At 37.0% G+C, this 22,036-nt stretch overlaps 1 protein-coding gene across 1 annotated transcript in view; it reads left to right on the top strand.

Moving 5' to 3' along the window:
* SLC1A3 (solute carrier family 1 member 3) overlaps window positions 1–22,036 on the top strand; it is a 64,849-nt gene that overhangs the window by 27,177 nt on the left and 15,636 nt on the right. Inside the window, exons 4-5 of the mRNA XM_059836457.1 lie at window positions 17,527–17,731; window positions 19,369–19,411. Coding sequence (XP_059692440.1) covers window positions 17,527–17,731; window positions 19,369–19,411 — 248 coding nt within the window. The remainder of the gene's footprint in view (window positions 1–17,526; window positions 17,732–19,368; window positions 19,412–22,036) is intronic.

Genomic DNA, 22,036 nt, shown 5'->3' with positions numbered 1-22,036 from the left:
AAACAATTTGGCAATGTGGAATATGCAAATACGGAATATCTTCACAAGAGCCTATGAGAACAATTCTAAGTGAATTACTGGTCAGATTTTAAATGCAATAACAGCTGAGATTAAATTCCTGCATAAAATTAGTCTGTATAAGATAAAATATGAATATACTATAAAAGAGAAAACCTAAGCAGGACATAGAGCATTCAAAAGCAGAAAGTACAGAGCAGCATGGTTTTTGAAGTCTTAGTCTGTGAGAGCAGCAGAAACAGCAGGGGTGATCAAGAACAAAGTCTACAATAAGTGAAGATAGTAAAACTTAAAAGCTCCTCTAAAATAATTCAATTTAACTAGTGGTCCTCAATTGAAGGCTGATTTAAACTTCATTGCAAAATATAACTTTAGTTGCTGCCCAAAGTATTGAATAACAGGTTGTTATACTTTTATTTAGTTTGCATTCTGCATGAGATTCCAGCTGAATTAACAATAGGGACAACCTCCCACCCACAAAGACTTAGTTTTGCTTTTATATCGTAGTTCAAATGCATAACATCAATACTTTGCTTGCTGACAAAGCAAAAACAGTTTGAAAGAACACATAAAAATTAAAGCATCTTGCCTGAGCCCTGGTGGACCATTGTAAGACCACAGTGTCTCTTTCTTTACATTTCAGTCAAGGGCAGAAGGACTGAAAATGTATTAGGGAAAACTCAAAACATTTTTTTGAGTTTAATACAAATTGTTTTCTGTTGGTTACAGAAAAACAGCAGACCAAAACAAAAAAACCTCAAAAATATTAAAAATCAGCTGTAAAGTCAGTTACATTAGTTTGCACAAATGGAAAGGTTGTACAGCAAAACATCCAAAATGCAAAACCAACCCTCAGCATTTTGAGAATTAGGACACTGAGCAAGTATTTTGTTCAGGATATTGAATACTGAAACTGTAAAGAATGATGTCTTCAATAGTGAATGAGTTTGTGATAACCTGACAGGTGAGCTAGAATGGTGGCAAGTGCAAAGTAATACACCTGGGAAAGGAAAACGTGCTACACCTAATCACGAGTTCTCAAATGGACATTAGTACAGGAAGAGTTCTCAGACTCACTGTGAGCAGTCCAGAGAGGGTGACTGGGCTGGAATGAAGTTCCAGTGAAAGACAAGGAGGAATTGAACAGACTTCACTTTTTTGGTTTGAAAAAATACAGACACAGAAGTTGCTGTAAAAGTTCACAGAAATCATTAACTCCTTGCAGAAGCTATAATGCAGTGGCTATTTGTTACTATATCTCCTAACTATATTTCACAATAAATGAAAAATAGGGTCTCCTAAGAAATAACAAGAGCATGCATTTATACTAAAGAAAAGGAAGTACTTTTTCACATGACACAATTCAGTTCAATTATGTTAATAGTTTCAAATTAAAATTAAATTAATTTAATTAAATAGTTTGAAATTAAATTAAATTAAAAGAGAGTTTGCAGATACAGTCATCACTGGCTAATAAATTTGGCCAACTAGCAATTTAGGAAGGCCGTAGATCCCACTGCTCCCTTGTCGCAGGGAGGGCAAACAAGGGTTATTTATCTTTTTCTTTTCCTCTTAGTCTCTCAGTAAGAGCCTGTTGTCAGATAAATGTGAGGACAAATGGGTTGGACAACCACTGGACTATTTTATAGACCATAGTTTTACGTTGGTTTTGCACTCCTTAGAATTTCTTAACAGATTGAAAGTATGTCTCACTTGATAAGATTACTCTGAGGCATTGATGACTGCATACAGTTTCAGCTTTATGACACATGCAACTCTTCAAGAACCAGTTCAAAACAAAGGAAACACAATTCCAGGATTTAAGAATCATCTCACCTTAACCAGACATTAAGTCACTCCATTGGCATGAAATTGGACTTCAAAATAAAACAGCCAAAGCAAGCTGCCATGCGCAACGGAATTGGTAGCTCTTAATTATTCCACTTCTGGGAAATTTACAAATAGCAACAGTGTAAGAGCCATTATCACAATTTCAAAATATAACAACAAACGGCCAGAAAATGTGGGCATAGTTACCTACATGCAGGCTTCCTTCAGGCTTTATCAGCTTTCACTTTCCTACTCCTTTCGTCTCCTTAACTCTGCCTTGGACACTGTGACCCACATCCTCATTTCCTACATTCTAATACAGCACAATTCCATCATATTTTCTTCCTTGCCAGTCTGTCTTTGCTGTACCTGCTTGTGAAAACTGGAAGAATCCAAGGAAGAAAATTCCCAAGGCTGAATTTTGGGAACACCAGGAATGTTATTGGAAATACTTGCACGCCAGGAGAAGTAACACATACAATTTTTTCATCAGCACTGTGAAAGGTGATAAGACACAAAGTACTTTCTGAAGAATTGCATCAGTACACAGATCATTGTAGAACTTGCAGAACATTATCACTTTCAAAAACATGGTTCTGTGATACTAACATTAGTTCCTCTAGCCTTGTTTTCACTTTTTTTTTTGCTTTTTGATAAAAGACAGTTGTTGACCTATAACATATAATTTCCATTTAATTCTCAAAGCTAATTGTTGGATCTACTACATACTGTCTTTCAAACATGTATCTGGATTATAAACTTCTATAAGGTAGATCCATCATTATTGTCATCACTGGAGGCAGAGGTACTGAAAGCATTGGTGGAAATTCCACCTGAATTCTGAGCAATGGAAAATGAGGAGAGCTGCTGTGGGCTACAAGACTTACAGGACTCTAGCTTTGGGTCTGGATTCCAGTAACATGTTGGATTGTCTGGATGAGGAGGAAGGCTTCCCAGATTGTTCACTGTAGCATTCTAGCCACATGTCACAGCTCTCACTGGTGGAGAATAAGAAGGAGAAAACAGAAACACTGAGAACAAAAATCTCTAATAATTTCTTGAGACTGTATATACAACTGAGGACCAGCAGTATCTGGGATTTGAGTTATATGTCAGGGAGTAAAAAAACATTTCCTGCATGTGCTAGAATTCTTTTCATCCAGACATTCCTGGTAGTGCATAATTTTTTTCTTTACTTATAGGTGTTTCTGAATACATTCTATATCATCAAGTTCAGATCTTGAGAAATGAATGCAACAAAATATAAAATGATGCTATTGTACATGATGTGGAAGATGTCTCAAAAGATAATCATTGCAAGTATATAAGAGCTGGCCTCACTGATAGGAATTGCTTTCTAGTTGTATGATAGTTCCTTTCCCTAGTTCTCAACTTTTTGCAGAGACATGGAAGAATGGTAGAATACCTTCTCCTTATTCCTGTGTTGCAATGTTGTTTCCAGATGAATTCCTGGGATAGTCATGAACAGTGCAGAGTACTTGCTGCAGCCTAGAATCTCCTCACAGAGTTGCCAGTCTTCTTTAATTGGGTAGAAAGTCTCTTGGTGCAAACATTTTCAGACTCACAGAGTCAGATCTGTTTTTCTTCACACAGCTGAGTCTAGGGTTCAGCTTTTACAGTGCTGACATTTGGTGAGAGGCTCTGGTGACCTCAGAAATGATGGTTTTGTGATGGTGCCTTACCCCAGAAAGCATCAGTTTGGGCTAAGTCTGGGCATAATCTGCAACTTCCATGCACTTCATCGGATAGTTCACTTGGACCTCTCTGGTGCCACGTTTCTCCATTCCACATGGCCTTTTTCCTTTGATTCTCTCTCGGACCTGGTCTTCCCAGGTTTGACAGAACGATACACACTGCAGCAAAGCTACACCAGTTTACCCCAAATCACATCTTTTAGTCTCTGCAAAGTAGCAAGTGCCATTTGAATTCCAGAAAGGGGTAAAAAGAAATTTACAGACCTCTACCTGTCCTCAAGGTAATCCTCTCTTGAGTTCTCTGTCTGACTGTTCCTCAGGTCAACAGAGTTTGTATTTTTAGTGGTTTTGATTTTGGACAGCTGCACATTGTTGCAAAGCATAGTATTTCCAAAGGAAAGAGGGACACGTCCAATCAATACAAACATTAATTCCTCAGAGGTTTGCATGCTCTGTAAAAAAAGGCAGTTTAGCACTCCCCACAATTTCAGTTCCTTGCACACTTATGTCTAACAAACTAGCAAGAAAAGCACCTGGGATGACAAGCTCTGAAATTTTGGCTCATTGGGTTATCAGACACAGAAGTTCTGTGCATTCCTTCTATCAATAGCATCTTGGAAAGACCCTTTTCTCTGCAGGAGTCTATCAAAGGAAAATATACAAATGATGATATACACAGACAAGTAAAAACTACTGGAATACAGGGAGACTTGTGGAGAAAAAAAAAAGAGAGCATGATGACAGAACTGTCATGTAGAAAGGAAAAGGTAAATTCTTTACAGCTTCACACAATTGAATAGCAATTAAATTCTAAGACTGAGGAATTTATATGCAAATTAAGAAAACTCAATAGTTGTGCCAACAGAAGCTTTCAGATCTTAATGCTATTTATTCTTAAAGAACCATCATCTCTGGAAGTCGAAAATCAAAGCACACTAAATTCTGGGCCTCTGGTTGTAAAATGAAGCTCACAAATAGATCCCAGCTGTATTCTGAAAACTCAAGGGTCACAATACAGACAGCACTTGTTTGAAAAAATTTTGGGATTTACCCAAAACCAGTATTCCAGTATTTGGAGAACAAGACTTCTAGTTCCTGATTTACCAGATCTGGTATTAATCTTCTGGCAATATTCATCTTCTCTACTTCACTGAAGATCTTGAAGGGTTTCAAGTGTATCACAAGTTGTGAAGAAGTTTTCAGACTAAGTACTTTAACAAAAATATTTATTAATATGCCTCAATTAATCACATTTTCAGAGTCAGACCTTGGTTTGTGATAATTGTATACTTAATCAGGATCAATTCTTTTTCAGATAAATGCATTCTTTCATCCTTAGACAGCAGTACAAGTAGCTCCTTACTGGTGGTAGATAAGAAAAACAAAAGTACAGCATAACACTAGAAATGCACTATTTGCACTGCAGCTAACATAATGAGTCTGATTCTTCCCACCATAAACAGCTCTCTCATTTTCTCTTTACTCACATGCAAAGCTGAATACTTAATTCTGATGTTTCACCACCCACTTCTAACTTATTTCGGAATACTTAGATAATATCAGAGCTTCTCCAGTGAATATAGTTTCTTTTCAGAGTTAGAAAGAAAGTAGGTTTTGGTCAAGAGTTCACCTAAAGAATGGCTATTTCATTAATGCACTAATTCATTCTTGCACTGAAAATCAGCTTTGTCCAGATTTTACAATTTCAGTATGTCTTAATTCCCCAAACTCTGAACACCAAGTTATAGAACACGTTCTTACTAAGCCTGGTTAACATCTGTCTCATGGCCAATGAACCTGTGCAAAGGACCATCATCCATTAGAAAATAAACCTTTCAAATTTGAGATAGGATGATTACTAGTTTGTTACAAAAAAAAGAAAAAGCAGGCTCATTTTCTGTTCTGCAGAACACCACAGTCCAGCAACAAGAGTAACCTAAAAAACCCCTGTCTCCTCTTCCACTTGTTTAGTTTGAAATCAGCTGATATTTTTCTTGATACCTCTGACCTGTCATAGAGATTCATGTTCTGAATCCTGCCAACAAGCAGATAGTGTCCAGATGGCACCTGTATAGCACTTGTACTGTGGATGCCAAACCCTCTTTTTCATCTGTAGTTAGCGCTGTAACATCCTGAAAAGAGTGTAATAATATTATTAAAAAGTACTGATTGCTACTGTCAGGCATTCCAGGGTAAGTATTAACTTCTTTCCATTCCCTCCTACAAGTCTGTAAGATGAAGAAATACAAAGAAAAAAATGCACGTCTTTGATCTTGCAAGGCTGTAACTGAATCAGTGACCCAAAGTTCAAGAGGTCATTGAAATAAAAGAGAGAAAAGAAGGAAAACAAAAGCCTGTTCACATGAAACTCCAATTCCACACTTTCTTAATGAGTTCTCAGAAGAGCCTTAACATCATTACTGAATTGTGAAAAAACCCCTCCAAATTATAATGACAATTGAAAACATAATAGACTAATTGCTGCTAAAGTAATGACTCCTTAGTATTCATATGGCATATTACCAGAGGACCTTAAATTCACAAATAGAAACTATTTTTTTCTTAAACTTGATTTGATTGTTCCTAATTAAATTTCTGGGGTGAATTTAGAGTGTAATTAGGTTCTGATTTACTCCTATGAAAAAAAGGAAAAATGCTATCATGTTATACATCAGGATATTCTCATTTATTATTAACATATTAACTAATGGATTATAAGTGGTATTTTAAAATGCTACAAGTTCATAAATTTATTAATGTCTAGACCATTTTTTTTCAAACAATTTCTGTATCAGATCCCATTCTCTTTAAATAGACTTAATTATATATGATAAAGGAAGTCTCAAATTGTTCCTACATTCTTTATCAACACAGGATTCATTTTTCCATATAAAATACTTCATGTGCATTGTTTCTTTTGTCAAATGCAAGTTCTTGTGATTCTTAAAAAAAAGGAATCCTACAGTAGTCTGTATTGTCTAATTAACTACTGCTCTGTAGTTTCTAGTTCATATAATGACTTAGAGACATGAAAGAGCTCTATTTCCTTTTGAGGTGAATAGATACAGTATAATGGTGCACCTTATTTGTGCCTGAACTCTCAGAGGAGCTAAGGCATCGCTGCATTAGGTCCTGCACCAATGTCAGCACAGGCTTGTGTATAATGTCTTTCAGGACAAACCTCCCCAGACTGAGAAGCTCTTATACCAAAATCACTGTCACAGAGAGATAACTGAGCTAACTCTTATCATTGTGGGGAGCAGAACAGCAGTGGTACCATGGAGTTTCACTGAAAGCAATTTATGTTGCTACAGTGCAGATAGCAACTGAACTTGGAGGGAGTTAAAATTATACTTGAAGTGTGAAAGGAGAAAAGTCAGCAAAGAACGCCCTCCAGAAGCATACAGAGTGCTGTAAAACAGTACAGACTGAAAAAATGCAGGGCACATGGGAAGGAATGTAATTAACTAAAAGGTTCATGAGGAGATTTAAACACCAGCAGAGTGTGTGCAACATACACCAAAAAAAACCCACTAGCTCCATAAGCAGGTCATGGAAGATCAATGGGTAAAACAGCAGCAGATGAATGAACTGCTAGATGAAAGTAAAATGATCACTTAGAACTTTTAGATCGCACACAGATGCACAAATCAGTGTTGTGTTGCTGACAAGATTTATTAAAAAGAACAAAAAACAAAGCAGGGCTATTTTTATTATTAATAAACTGTTGCAAAAATAGATAGTAGCTACTGCAATAACAAAAACTATGAATGGTTCTTTAGGGAGTGAACAGTTACTAGTGGAATTTCAGATTACTCAAGGAAGCCAAGTCTCATACACACCTAAAAGCAATGTCACACTGTTTGTTTCCAAATTATCTTAATGTAGAAGAATTAACAAATAATGCTCTCAATATTTTAAAAATTGTGCTAAAATTTAAAATCCAAGCAGAAATCCAAAGGCTATGGTGTTGCCAGATGCATTAGTCACACACTATCACTGATTCAACTCTTTATCAAGTCACCTCCAAGCTTCCTTCCAAATGATGGTTGCTGCATGAACTCTATAAAATTAACTGGTGTCTGATCCTAGTGGACAAACATCCAAATAAGATACTATCATTGCAATAGAGTCTATTATTGGAAATTTCAGTGAAGAAGCCAAGAACAGGTTTGTCAACAATACTGAATCATATTTTAAGTGAGAAGGTGATGTCTCCAGCACAGAGCTCTGACCAGTTAATGATCAGAGCAATCCCATGATGGGGCATCCCTTGCCCCAAAACCCATGTAGTTTTGCGCACAAATAGAGGCATCTATCTCTCTTTTTTTGGGGGGAGAAGCTTGATTTCCCATTCTCTAAATCTTCCACCACCCTGACTAGAATTATGTCCATTTTTCTAGCAATCCATATAAGTGTCTCCTCCGGCACTTGTTACATACCCAAGATGCAAAAGCAAATGATTTTCTACACTAGACTGCACTACCAGGTATTGTTCCCTTATGGATACCTCTAATTTATCACTATTTTTTCAGCAGCAACTAACATTCGCCAGGAGTGATTTAGTATAGTAAATAGTTTGCAGCTTCGTCACATTGTATAGAGCCAGTCAGATAAAAAAAGCACTGTACATTTGTGGAATGTTGTTTAATAAGTGCTGCACATACAAAAACATGTCTGTGAAGAGCTCCTGACACAGTCTGCCAAAACTCAGGCCAGCATTTTGACAAATTAAAAGTTTGCACATGTATTTTGAGAAATTAAGTTAGGGATTTTTACGGAGCGCTGAGCAATGTGCTCAACACCACCCAGAAAGCAAAGGTAATTTTATCGCTTGTATCGCCTTGTAGGATGCTGTGCATTTCATGCTTAAGGCAGGTATTTTTGGCAACACATTCAAAATAAATGAAAACTAATATTTCATCCTCAGGGAATAGGATAAAAGTCGCACAACTGCTACCATATTCATTTCAGTCTTGCAACAGCATGCACTTTAGGATTTTAACTATTTGAACGTGCTTTGGCTTATCAGCTACCAAAATAAACTTGTTTCCTGATTAAACTGAACTAATTTACCAAGTTACATTACGCCTTTTCATAAACAAATATACTTATTTCTTTCACTTCTTACACAGAAAATAATCAGCTTTATGTTCAACATAAGAATCTCGTTTCCAGGAAAGCTTAGTTCAATTGTCTGGGCATAAAAGGATGTCTTTTTAGAATTGCACTGTGCAGGTAGCAATAGGGTTTAGTTACCAAAAAAAAATTTTGAGCTGCTATTTTCTGTGTTCCTGGGTCTCTGATTCTTGGCTTGAAGACAGTCAGTTCTTTGTACTCTGTTATTACAATGAAGTAACCAAAGAAAGAGAGTCTTGGTTTGAGACTGTCAGCTGTTACTAATCACTGCTCCATGGCTTGCTGTGAATCCCTGCTTGCATCTCCCTCCTGCTCTGCTTAGCACACATAAAGAAGATAAATTACTCCCTAGTTTCCCTTCAAAAAGCATATTGTTTGTCACATTCCAATACTGTGAGCAAAAGATGGAATAATGTGAAGAGTTAAATGAGTATCTCAAGAGCCCCACAGCAGGGTCCTTCTCAGGCAGATGTGTTTCAGGAAATGTGCTTTCCTACTGGTTCTTCAAATGTATCCTGTTATATTGCAAACCTGAAAAGCAAGCCAACTACACTTTTCAGAGCAGAAGAGCATAATCCTTTAGGAGTTTTCATTTAGTAATGAAAGCATAATTAATACTCAATAGATGCACCAAGTGTTTTATATTGACACATTTCATTTTACCAGGTGTTATACTTCATTGTTTATAAATACTTAAGCAAGAACAAGCAGAGTAAATGGGAGGTTTATGAAATTCTTCCCTGCCCTCAGTGACTCATATTGACAGAGAGAAGAATTTTAAAGGAAGAAATGTAGAACAGTTTGCATTAGAGGGAGCCTTTAAGGTCATCTATTCCAACCCCGTGCAATCAGCTGGGACAGCTTCAGCTAGATCAGGGTACTCAGAGCCCTTTCCAGCCTGACCTTGACAGTTTCCACAGATGGGAGAGACACCATCTCTCTTACTGAGAGTGTTTCAACTCCCTCATTGTAAAAAAGTTCTTTTTATGTCCAACCTCAATCTGCCCTCTTTAAAACCACTGCCCCTTTTCCTGTAATAACAGACTTTACTAAAAAGTCTCTCCCCATCTTTCTTACAGGCCTCTTTTATGTACTAGAAGGTGCTAAAAGGTCTCCCTAGGGCCTTCTGCTCTCTAGACTGACCAGCCCCAACTCTCTCAGCTGGTCAAATAAGATGTGCCCTGTCCCTCTGATAGCCTTGTGGCCCCTGGACCAGCTCAAACTGGTCCATGTCTCTCTTGTGCTGGGGACCCAAGAGGTGGATGCAGTGCTCCACTCCCATGCATTTGGAATCTCATGAGGGCAGAGCAGAGGTGGAAAATCACCTCTCTTGACCTGCTGGTTATGCTTCTTTTGCTGGCTCATGCACAGCCTCTCACCCACCAAGTCTTTCTGGGCAGGGCTCTGGGTCTGTTCATGCCCAGCCTGTGCTGATACCCAGGGCTGCCCTGACCCAGATGCAGCACTTTGCACATGGTCTTGTTTAAACCTCATGATGTTCATCTGGGCCCACTCCTAGAGCTTGTCCAGGTCCCTCTGGATGTTCCTTGGGCCTGTCAAACACCTCTCTCCTTGGTGTCATCTGCAAACCTACTGAGGTTGCACTCAATCCCACTGTCTGTGTCATTCTGATGAAAATGTCAAACAGTGCTGATACCAGCACAGACTCATGAGGGACACCATCCATCATGGGTCTCCATCTGGACACTGAGCCATTGACCAATCAAATTATTTTTGTGCTGAAATAAGCAAACCAAAAAGAGACTAAGGCTGTGGAATATCCAAACATGGAAATTGTTGGGATAAAAATTGCTATTGGTTTGAACCTCAAGCTCAATAAGTTTTTAACCAATACTGTAGAAAGTATTTCTCTGCCATATCAGAAGGCGAAACTTGATGGCCCAAGAAATACTTTCAAGCACACACAAAAGATTAAGTTTCATAAAGTGAAGCTATTTTACTGAAAGAGTGTTACTCAGTGATGAACCACAAGAGAGTCTTTTATTATTCATGGTTAACTGAAAGGTAAAACTCACTGTAAAGCCACGAGAGATTACTTGGACCTCTTCCATTTATATCATTCAATGATGTTCAGACATTATTGTGCCATGGTTTCACAAGCACTCTCCTTCTAAGGTATTCACTGTGGCCAAAAAACCAGGTGTTTGCTAGTTTTCTGCCCCCAACACTCTTTCCTGTTTCCCTTGTAAAAGTTCTGGTATTCACATGACACAGTTCTGGGGTAGTTCAAAATGGCAAACTGTCAGAAAAAACTAACCCTACAAAATGACAAACTGTCAGAAAAAACTAACCCTGCAAAACCCAAAGATGATCCTTTTCTGGCAGGGATGGGGCAAGACTACTGCTGTGGGGCAAGGCTAGTCATTTAGGAGCCACTCATAGCCATTTAATTGGCTCTTTGAATTGCATTACTATATCCCAGCCATGGGTTTCATTAGTCAGCTTGGCTTAATCATGGTCACATAATTTTGGATCAAATACAACTGCTAATTTTCCTCTATTTGCCCACTGTTCTTAACAGAACTGGGAAAAAATAATGTAATATCCAATTTCATTATCTAAAAATTCATATCTAAACAAACATAAGTTAAATTGAGATTTGGGAGCAACTTGTCTTACCAGTTTATGCAAAAAGACTGTATTTCAGACATATATTTTAAGTGACTTCAGGAAGCCATTAACCGTATTGATTTAATATTACTTAACTTCACCTATCCATATAGTTATTTGAAAATATTATTGCCTTTTTTCTTTGCAATTCTATTATTTTACTGTTACTATTACTAAAAACTGCAATCTAGAGTTTGAGTAAAATTTGTACCTGATCTTGTGAAGGGCCCAAACTTCAAAGCCTAAATTTAACTATTGTTTTCTGGAAATGCTCAGCACCACAGAGGACATATACAGTTGCTATTAGAATAAAGCTCTAGTGCTTAATCATGTTAATTAAATTTGGGCAATACCTCCACTGCCTTTACCTAACTAATTATTTTCCTTACAAATTTTCTGTCAGCATATTTTACCGTGACCTTGCACAGTGTTCTTTATTTCCAGAAATCCTCATCAACATACACAAAAGGGATTGTTCTCATGGTCTCACACTGAGAGTTTACTCATCACACAGTGCTTAGTGGATGTAGTGGGTGGGAGTAGCCCATTTGAGACTGCTTCATTAGGAGAGTGAAAGACAACCTTAAAGAAACAAAATTAGGGCAACACTCCTGAGTCAACAGTTGCCATTATTGCTGCTCCACCATAGGAGTCCTTAACAAGCGACTGCAGTTTCCTAATGAAGAGACCATAAAAAGTAAACAGGAAAATAATTAGGAATAAAAAGATGCTCTGTTCATAATGTTTTGTGCATAAAAACTTAGTTCTAAACATCTAAAGGGTATTTATATAAAAATCTCCATTGGCAAGGAAGAGCCATAAATTCAATTCTAATGTGCTGAATAGGGAAAGAATTCATCACGGTCATAGGAATCCTCTTTTTTCTGTTTCAAGTAGTCAGTATGTATAAGGACCAGGATGGACAGCTTTTTCTACATGTTCATTTAGAACTGCTCCACTATTTTATGGATTTTCATCAACACGTTGCTATTCTTGGCAGAATCCTGACCTGGAGGTGTTGGGTCCTGGGCCCACAGGTGGGAACCTCATGGCAGTGACAGCTCAGCCAAGAGCCTTCACCTGGGCTCTGAGCACACCAATGCTCCCCTACTGAGAAGAGTGACCAACATCTTGTGAGGAGTGACTGAGGACTTTGGGCTTGTCCAGTTTGGAGAAAAGGAGGCTGAGAGGCTGACCTCTCAGTGAGGGAGGCAGCACACTGGAGCAAACTTCCCAGAGAGGTGGCCAATAACCCCTACCTGTCAGTGTTGAAGAAGTCAACGCCAAATAACTTTAATTTTTGGTCAGTCCTGAAGTCTAGTTGGCCTAGATGGACATTTCAGCCCCAGCTGAAATGTTCTATATTTAAAATGCTTATCATTATGCATCAAAAAGGATTTTAAAGAAACAAAACTCTAAAACCACTGGGAAAATGCTTAAAACCACAATCATTTTAGTGTAGGAAAGCAAACACATAAACTGCTTAGCTTTGTCAGAAGTTTTTAAAGGTCACCAAAGACATTCAGAAACATGGACTTTTAATATGATAAGCAGTGGCTGAGCACTTTATCCATTTTCAAACTGAAATTATAGGCATGCATAAATGTATATGCTCACATGCACACCCTCTATTCCCAGTGTCAGTCTTGCTTGCCTGAGGAAAGAAAAAATCACCCAAAGTACTAGAATCAATCCTACGTAATGACTGTTTTTCCTCAGAGGATTGCTATTTACTTTGGAGTGTAAGAAAAGTGATCCTATTTAAAAGCTACTATTTATGGGCTCTCATTTGTTAGTGATTAATTTTAGTGCCAAATATAAATCCAAGGATGCTTTGCTGACTAGGAGTTTACACACAGAAACAGGGCTTCAGGCATACCAGCTGCTGACCAGTTACTCTTCTGGGAAAAAAGCATTTTGCATCTAATTATGTAATATGTATATTTCTTCCTAAAAAAAAAAAAAAAAAAAAAAGAAAGAAAAACACTACAGGTAGAAACTTTCAAGTAGTGTAACAGGGAAAATTAGGCATTAACTCCAATCTCAGACTGAAATAGCTCATTGATGACATTGGACTGTTTTGCACAAATCAGTTTATTTCTTTGATTCTATGGTGCTAATTAAAGGGAGAAAGTATTCTGAAGCTGTAGGACTTTTAGCATAGGTTCTACATTTCAGCTTTTAAAACAATTCCTTGGAATTTGTTCTTGAACAAGCAGATTCAAAGCTGTTTGGCTTAAACATTATCTAAAGAAAACATGCTCAGAGTATAATGCTTGATTTCCAGGAGTACAGTACCATCCTTCTGTATTAGTGTGCCCTGCTAAAATCCAAGATTACACATAGATTATGTGCAGCACGCTTTTAATATCTAGAAAATTTATACTAGCAGTAACTCTGGATTAGGTAAATTCTAGAATTCTATATAATAGAAAATTATAAGTAAAATATAAACAAATATAATTGACATAAAACTAGTCATAATATTGTGACTATTCATAAAATAGTAGCTATTTATGATGATTCATAGAATCAAAAGTTCATGGCAATTTACAGAACAGTGATCAAGTCAGGTGAGCAACCAGAACTACCAGAATAACAATTCAGAATTGCTAGTCCTCCTAACTAGATTTTTTTTCTCCTTTTCCCTGCATCTTTCCTCTCTCTTTCTCCTCTTTTGATTATATATTTCTTCTTGCCTTTCCTATATTCTAAAATATTTTCATTTTTTCTCTAATATCTTTGTTAAACAAAAAAATAGTGCTTTGTTTTGTGATGCTCTGGAGAACTCCGTCTCATATCCATATTTCACACACAGTGTTACTTCCCAACAGAGGGAAGGGGTAGGTGAAGGAAGAAGACAGGAGTAAAAAGCTGGGGGTGTTTTGCAGTTCTACAGACTTATGCCTACCTCCTCCTTTCTTTACTCCCCTTCCTTCTCCCCAGCCTCCCTCCCTCCCCATCAGTACTTAAAAAATCATTCCCATTCATGCTGTGTGAGTGCACACGCTGGGAGAAATTACAGGGGCTCTGCTCCAGATCGCCTTGACAACTCCAAGGCATCCCTGTGCGTGGGGACTGGTGGCACGGCGAAGTTTCCCAGGCCCCCTGGGGAAGGGGAGGGGAGAGGAAGAGAGGAGGCAGAGGTGCTGGAGCCAGTAGCGTGGAGGAGAGAGCAGCGAGCAGGATGAAAGGGGCACATACATCTCCCGCGGGACAATGGGGGTTTTGCTGGCTGACTGTGAAAAGACACACTGAGGATACAATGCTTTGTGACACATGAAAGCTTTGGGGACCTTTCCAGAGCCCCATTCTGTTCTGAGGAGGCTTGTCAACATCTTAAAATGCAAAGGAAACAACCCCTCTCTTTTTCCCGTGTTTTAAAAACAGATTTTAAATATTATTTTAGACAACTGTTGTTGTTACGCTGGAAACTTTTGCAGTTTGCAGAGTTCCCATTAATTGCAGTGGGAGGGGAGACTGCCCAGCAGGTCCTCAGCAAGGGCTCTCAGAGGTGAGTGCTTGTTTCCCCCTCATACAGCTTTTGTTCATACTCAGGCCTGTCACCCCTCTGCTTTGAATGCCTTCTGCTATATATGCCACAAGCAGTTACTGCTCAAGAAGAGAGGAACTGCTATTCCCTATGTCCAAGCTGAGAAATAAATTATATGACAGCAAGAGCAGGAGTGAGACTAAGAGACCTAAAATAAGGAGCAATGTAGTCCCAGACAGAGGGCACCCCGGGAAGCCAGGCTGGAAAGCAGTTTACAAAGATAAGAGCATGACTCCTGCTCCCTGACATACTGCTTTCACGGGGTTCACAGCTCAATCCCAGAATCAGCCCAAGAAAAAAATAGGATCAAAATATCTAATCCTTCAAAACAGCAATCCTTTCTGGTAAGGTATGCCCTACACTGACTCCTGGTGACTTTTGGAGTGTAGGAGGCTCAAACTTCATAAGGGGTAAAGTACAAAAAAAAATCAGGCTTGGTTAAAGCACAGTCAGGTGTGCCTGCAAATCCTCTAGGAATGACGTGCTCAGCCTCTGGTCCTGAGTCTATTATCTGTAAAGGGCAGAATACTGGGAACTGGCTGATTCAAAATCTCTGCATTTCCAAATATTCCTACTAAACTCTACAGGTTGACTGTTTGTGCTCAGGTTGTAAAGTAAGTTTTAAATTGCCTTATCCAAAATGAAAAAATAGATAAACCACTGTTGCTACTTTAGAAAGAAAAAGTAAGTACAGAAAAAAAAAACTGATTAAAGTATAAAAATATGAAAATGACTGGACTAGTACTTAAACATTAATTGTTCTCGTTGTCAGTTATGTTTTATTTTAAGTGTCATATTAACATTTTAAAAATAAAATTTATAACAAATGCTGTCTGTTAAATGTCCTGCACAGTTCAATAGCAGATCTGAAATTCTCCAAAAATTATTAACTTTAGTTCTTTTATTGGCTTACAGTATTTGCATTACTTCATATTTATATTACTCGAGGACTTTAAAGAAAAACAATCTTCCATCCACAAATAAGAGGGTTACAGGACTTCCTGTTTGTAAAATTTAAAAAGCTATTTGTACTTGCTAGTATTTACCACTTTCCTCACAGCATTTCAAATCATAAATGTAAACATACGATGAACAAAATAATCCAGTTTTGCAGATTGAAAAGCTGAGTAGAGAAATGAAGGATCAAATGCCTCAAATGTTGGATTTCCATTCTCAGTTTCTTGCTGAACACTTTGTTCTTCCACTACAATGGCACACACATAAACCAAACAATTCAGTGTGTAGTTATGTCTGTTTGCAACTCCTTTTGTGGGTACAAATCTTACTGACTCCAATGGTCTCTGCCAAAGGGCAGAAAATGAAAAAAGCTGAACTGAAAGGGTAACTATAAAGCATGTGATTGGTTTTATACTTTGAAGATTTGATCAGAGCCTGGGACATATCCTTGATCTCAGCCACATCGGGGACTAAAGTGCTTTCACTGTAGCTCCAAGAGAATGTCTCTCCTCCTTGAGAAGACAGACAGAAGTATTATATATCTACAATAATTTTAAAACTTTCAGTTTTGTCAGGCCATGATTCAAGTTTCCATATTATTTATAGACCTGTGGTCCTCTTGCCTTATTTTAAATGCTTTCTCCTCTGAGACGGGCATCCAAAGCAAAAGTTGGTCAACTTCTTTATATTTTATGTTCAAAAGTAGCATCCATGTAAATGTGTAGGCAATCTTATGAAGTATGGATTAGGTAATTCCATATAGAAGGAGATAATAGAGCTAAAAGATCCTTTCTTAACCCCTTTTTTCATTCTGCACTTTGAAAGCTTGATTGCAATGAGAAGCATGAGTACTGCTTTGAGGCAGATGGCACAGGCCTCCCCACGGAGTAAGGGCAAATATCAAGGAGAGGAGTGGGACATTTTAAGGAGAAGAACTATCAGACTTAGCTGCATCTGCTGGAAAGAGAAAGAGCATTTCATGACAGCCCTCATGAAACATTCCTTCTCAGAGACTCAGAACTCTTTCCCTGGCAGAGCTGCACCTTCTATTAGAAAACACATTGCAGCCATTCATCAGTGCAATCTGATGAACAAACACTATAGAAGATGCCCTAAGGAGAACCCTAATATTCACAGTAGATCCAAACAGAGCCAAGAATTAGGATTAATGTTGCAAGTTCTGCAAAGTTTATGAACGACTATGAAGGCTTATTCATGAAATGGTAAGGATTTTCTGAAACAGGCTAGCAGCATTTAATCTGTTTTAAACTCCCATGGCTTGGGACAGAGGTAATCTGAGGTTGCCCATTGGGGGTTAAAGAAAACTCTTCATACATGTTTATTGTTGCAAACATTATCAACATTACTTAAGAGTATCCACTCTTCTATCTTACACTTATAAATTATGAGCAGTACATTTTTCAGACTATGGTAACTACATTAATCAGAAACCATGAATTGTCTCACTGGAACATAAGGAGTGCCACATGGCCTCAGACCAATAATCATTACTTTAAGATTATGACAGTGGCAGTATAAGCTGCAAATGAGGGACATCTTGCCTTGGGTAGCTTTAAGTGTGATCATCAAAACTCTTCCCACAGAACTATTTTCATCATGCTTAGCTCATACTCTTTACTCGCAACTGTATCAGGTGAATGTCGTTGTTCTTAAATTCACTAGGAATTGCTGCCCTGGATAGTAAAGCCTCAGGGAAGATGGGAGTCCGAGCAGTAGTCTACTACATGAGCACTACAATCATTGCTGTTCTGATTGGCATAATCATTGTGGTCATCATCCACCCCGGGAAAGGTACAAAGGAAAACATGCACAGAGAAGGCAAAATTGTGCAAGTGACAGCAGCAGATGCCTTTCTTGATTTAATCAGGTATGGCTATGACATTGCACATTTTCTGTACCAATAGCTATGACAGTAATGTTAGATTCACAGAGAACAAAAGCAGAGAATTTTAAACAGTGATTGCATAAAGTTGCCAAATTCCTTTCAACTCTGTGATATCAATTTCTCTAACCCATACAATGCTAAAAAAGGATACATGGATTTATTTCCAAATCTAGCTGTTGCAGGGGAAGAAATTGCTTTTAATACTAAGAGGAAGACACTTTTTCTTTTTCTTTCTTTCTTTCTTTTTCTTTCTTTCTTTCTTTCTTTCTTTCTTTCTTTCTTTCTTTCTTTCTTTCTTTCTTTCTTTCTTTCTTTTTTCTTTCTTTTTTTCTTTCTTTCTCTTTCTTTCTTTCTTTCTTTCTTTCTTTCTTTCTTTCTTTCTTTCTTCCTTCCTTCCTTCCTTCCTTCCTTCCTTCCTTCCTTCCTTCCTTCCTTCCTTCCTTCCTTCCTTCTTTCCTTAATTCCTTCCTTTCTTTTCATCTCTCTCTCCCAAAAGAAAGACCTTTGTTTGGCTATCTGCATGGGTATTTTTCCTCCTTCCATAGCACAGGCTTTATTACTAAATTCCTCCCCTTTCCTTCCGACTTGCAACAGTTTTCTCACTTCACTTGAACCCCTGATTCACTTGTTTATTTTAATTTTGAGTTGTAGCACCAATCTGGGTGCATCTACTCAATTTATTCAATTTATATGAATGGGAAATGACTTTCATTAACAGGCAAGTAAAATGCTTGAGATAGAGGGCACAGACGTAAAATCTTCTTTTTTCCTTGCTCAGAGAATCTGCAGTACTTCTTTTACAGAGTTAATATGTCACAGGTATATTCCAGGGAGTAGGGAAGCTGAGGTTTTGAACTCAGGAGCTTTTCCACAGGTAAAAACAGCAAAATTTTGTGTTCCACTAACCCATTTGGAGAATGCGGAGACTCGGAGAAAGGCCTCCAAGGATCACACTGCCAGAAAGGGGGACTACAGAAACCTCCATGAAGAGGTTTGCACTCAGATTCCTCAAGATTTATTCAGTTAGGCTTCTTCTAAATCCCTCAGAAATGCACAAAACAGAGGAAAACAAACAAACATTCCCCTATCTGCAACAAATGTACACGCACGTTCATGTATTATTATTATTATTATTATAGAAGACTCAAACTTCAGAAAGATTTGGGGTATAACCACAACAAGACTAAATCAAGTAATAAACATCATTAAGTACTAGACTACATAAATGCAAAAATTGTTTGGCAACTTGAAATATGTCAAACATTATTAAATTATTTATTAATCTGGATTCATAATGCATTAATAAGTACAAAATTACAAGTGAGCCCATAGATCTTTGTAAATTAGTAATTTAGCTAATATGCTTCTCCATAACCAGACCTGTTATACAATACTGAATACAGAGATTCTAATTGCCAGGAGCTATCCAATCCTACATTTCATCCTGGTAAAGCTAACCAGGCCAATGCTACATGCAAAGCTCTACTCGCTGTATATGTAATCACATATTATTCTTAGGATTCCTCAAAAATTAGCTCTCCAATTCTTTTATTAGCTGTGTTCTTACTAAAGGAATTATTAGCATATTATTCTCATGTTATTTTCTTTCTCTTTCACAGAAATATGTTCCCTCCAAATCTGGTGGAAGCTTGCTTTAAACAGGTAATTTTTAAAAAAAAAATCCAATTAAACATGAAGAACTAAGAAATTAAATGTAACCACACTTGCCTTAGGACTATCTACTTACAGCAGAAACATAACTTACATTTGCTGCCAGATGTCAAAAGAAAAAATTCCCTGAACTAAACTAACTGAATCTATGCTTTGTTTTCAATCATATTGAGACAACAGTGTTTGCTATGAGAAGTGAAGAAAACCCACACAGTTTGGCAAATCAAAAAATTACTTTTTTCAAAATGTCAGATTCATAAGTTGACATCAAGGTTCATTAGAGTGAATTCAGGATCTGCTTTTCTAAAATAGTGTTGTGTTAAACTGGGAGATACTGAGATATTCACCATCTGTGAGAAGACTGGAAGGTTTTCAAGGATTCCACATGACAAATATGCATAGGTTGGAAACAGAAAAAAAAAATGTATGGACATAAAAAAAAAAAAAAAAAAAAAAAAAAAAAAAAAAACCAAAAAAAAAAACCCCACCAAATTAAAATCTTCCTGTCACCTACAGTAGAAGTCTTTAGGAGCACTTTTTTAACATTGCTTTTCAAAATCTTCCATCATTAGCTTGGTCTTAATCTTCGCTGTACTATGGAGAAAATAATGGTCCCATTTTTTTTTTTTAATGAGGACATTGGTGATTCAGTGAAACCTAGAATGTGTCTTTTCATAATCTAATAGCTTCATATTGATCTCACAGATAATCTTGAACTGATATTTTTTACCAGTTGCTGTTGTAGCAATAAAAAAAGCTGAAATGTGGAGGTCAAGAAGAGCATAAAGTATAAACTTTCCAAAATCCAGCTGACTTACATCTTGGAGAAGAATTGGAAAGAAATTGTAGTATTATTTTTAGCTGTATAAACAGAAAACAATAAAAAGGAGTCACTTTCTGCATTAAAGATTTCTAGATTAAAGATTAAAAAACAAACTAGACCCAGGTCCAAATGCCATGCCTCTGTCTGCAGCAAGGATGTTGATGAACTCAGTACAGAGAAGCAGAAGAGCAATATAGAAATGCAAAAGTCTATATCTAAACTAGAAATAAATTCAAAGAATGTTATGAAATAAAGTACAGGAATGATATTATCTTTATCTCAAAACAATAGAATAATTAGGGCATAAAGTTACAGATGTAGCAGCAAGTATTTTTCATAAATCTCTCAAGTTTGGAAGTTAGTTATTATCTAGAGCTCTTGAAAGCAATCAAAGTGTCTTCCAGATTGCAGTTTCAAAAAGATTTGGGAAATTATTTAAGCAGATAACAGGCCATTATTTTGATCCCGGTTGTAGTGCAGGATATATAAATGCCTTAAAGGGAAAAGTAGAGACTTTGTAATAAACAAAACAAAACAAAACAAAAAACCATAAAACAAACCTACTACCAAAACCACAAAGGTTTCTGAAACATAAATTTTGCTATCTTTCTTCCATGATATTGCTCATTTCCTCTTTCTTTTTTTTAAATTTCATTGCTGTTGTTGTTATTGATTGTTTTGGTTGAAATTTTTTATTTTGGTTTTTTGGGGGGCTTTTTGACTTCTGAGAAACAGTAGTGTTTTTAAGATGACAAAAATGAAATAGTTGCACAGGGGACTGTAAGAATTTTTGAATTTCTGGAGATAGCAATGGAACTTACTGAAGGGCTGGGAGTACTTCAGGTGATATTTTTATGAATGACATTGCCAAAAGATGCACAAAGTTTATAGATGACAAGAAAGTCCAAGCATTTTGTGTTGAGATATCAAAAAAAAATGCCAAAGAAGGTGATAAGACCCTGGCACAACACAATACTAAAAAGTCACAGCAGCAAAACAACTCAGCTCTTGCACATGTCAGCATGTTGGGTTACCTCCTAGTAGCTCTTCAATATATGTGAAGTAAACATTTAGAAGTTAACAGTAATTTCTTATTTGACAATTATCATCAAAAACACCAAAAAATGTTTAATTCAGCTCTAGAATATACAACAAGTGACAGAACACCAAGACATTAACTAAGGCCAGAGGAATGTGACCATTTAGGATAGTGAGTATATTCCATTTTCTTCATTCATAGATTCATGCTAAATGAACATAATGAAGAGGGGAGTTGTTAGAACCATCAAAAGAACACAACATATAGAGCAAAAAAATTATTGAGAAACTATTCAAGTACCAAAAAAAAAGTGGGAAAAGAGCTAAATAAGAATAAAACATACAAAAAGAAAGGGAAATCACTATTACCAAATTTAAACTGGAAATTAGTGATGTTTTTAACCCTACACAACTTAAAGTTGAATTCCTGAAAGCATTTTCATTTAGAAAACTTCAGCATTTTCCAATACAGTTTAAAAAATTATTTTGATAGTATTCTACTATAGCAGAAAACTTGGTTCAGTAACTATCAGTTCTAAACCTATGTTCTTAATTAAAGAGGTCCTGTAGATTATGTTAACATTTAAGTACCTTGTATTTCTCATGTGCTTTAAAGCTTAAGGGAGTTTCTAAAAAACAAACTAGAAAAACAGGACGTATTCAGTGAAAGATTTTACTGACTTTCAGCAGCAACTGAAAGTACCAGGATTTACTGAAGTACCAGGATTTTAAATTTGTCATACCATTACTTTTTG

Source organism: Haemorhous mexicanus, chromosome Z (genome assembly GCF_027477595.1).
Source record: "Haemorhous mexicanus isolate bHaeMex1 chromosome Z, bHaeMex1.pri, whole genome shotgun sequence".
In the NCBI taxonomy this organism is placed as follows: domain Eukaryota; kingdom Metazoa; phylum Chordata; class Aves; order Passeriformes; family Fringillidae; genus Haemorhous; species Haemorhous mexicanus.
The sequence above is the reverse complement of the archived record's forward strand: the minus strand, read 5'-3'. Positions and strand labels throughout refer to the sequence as shown.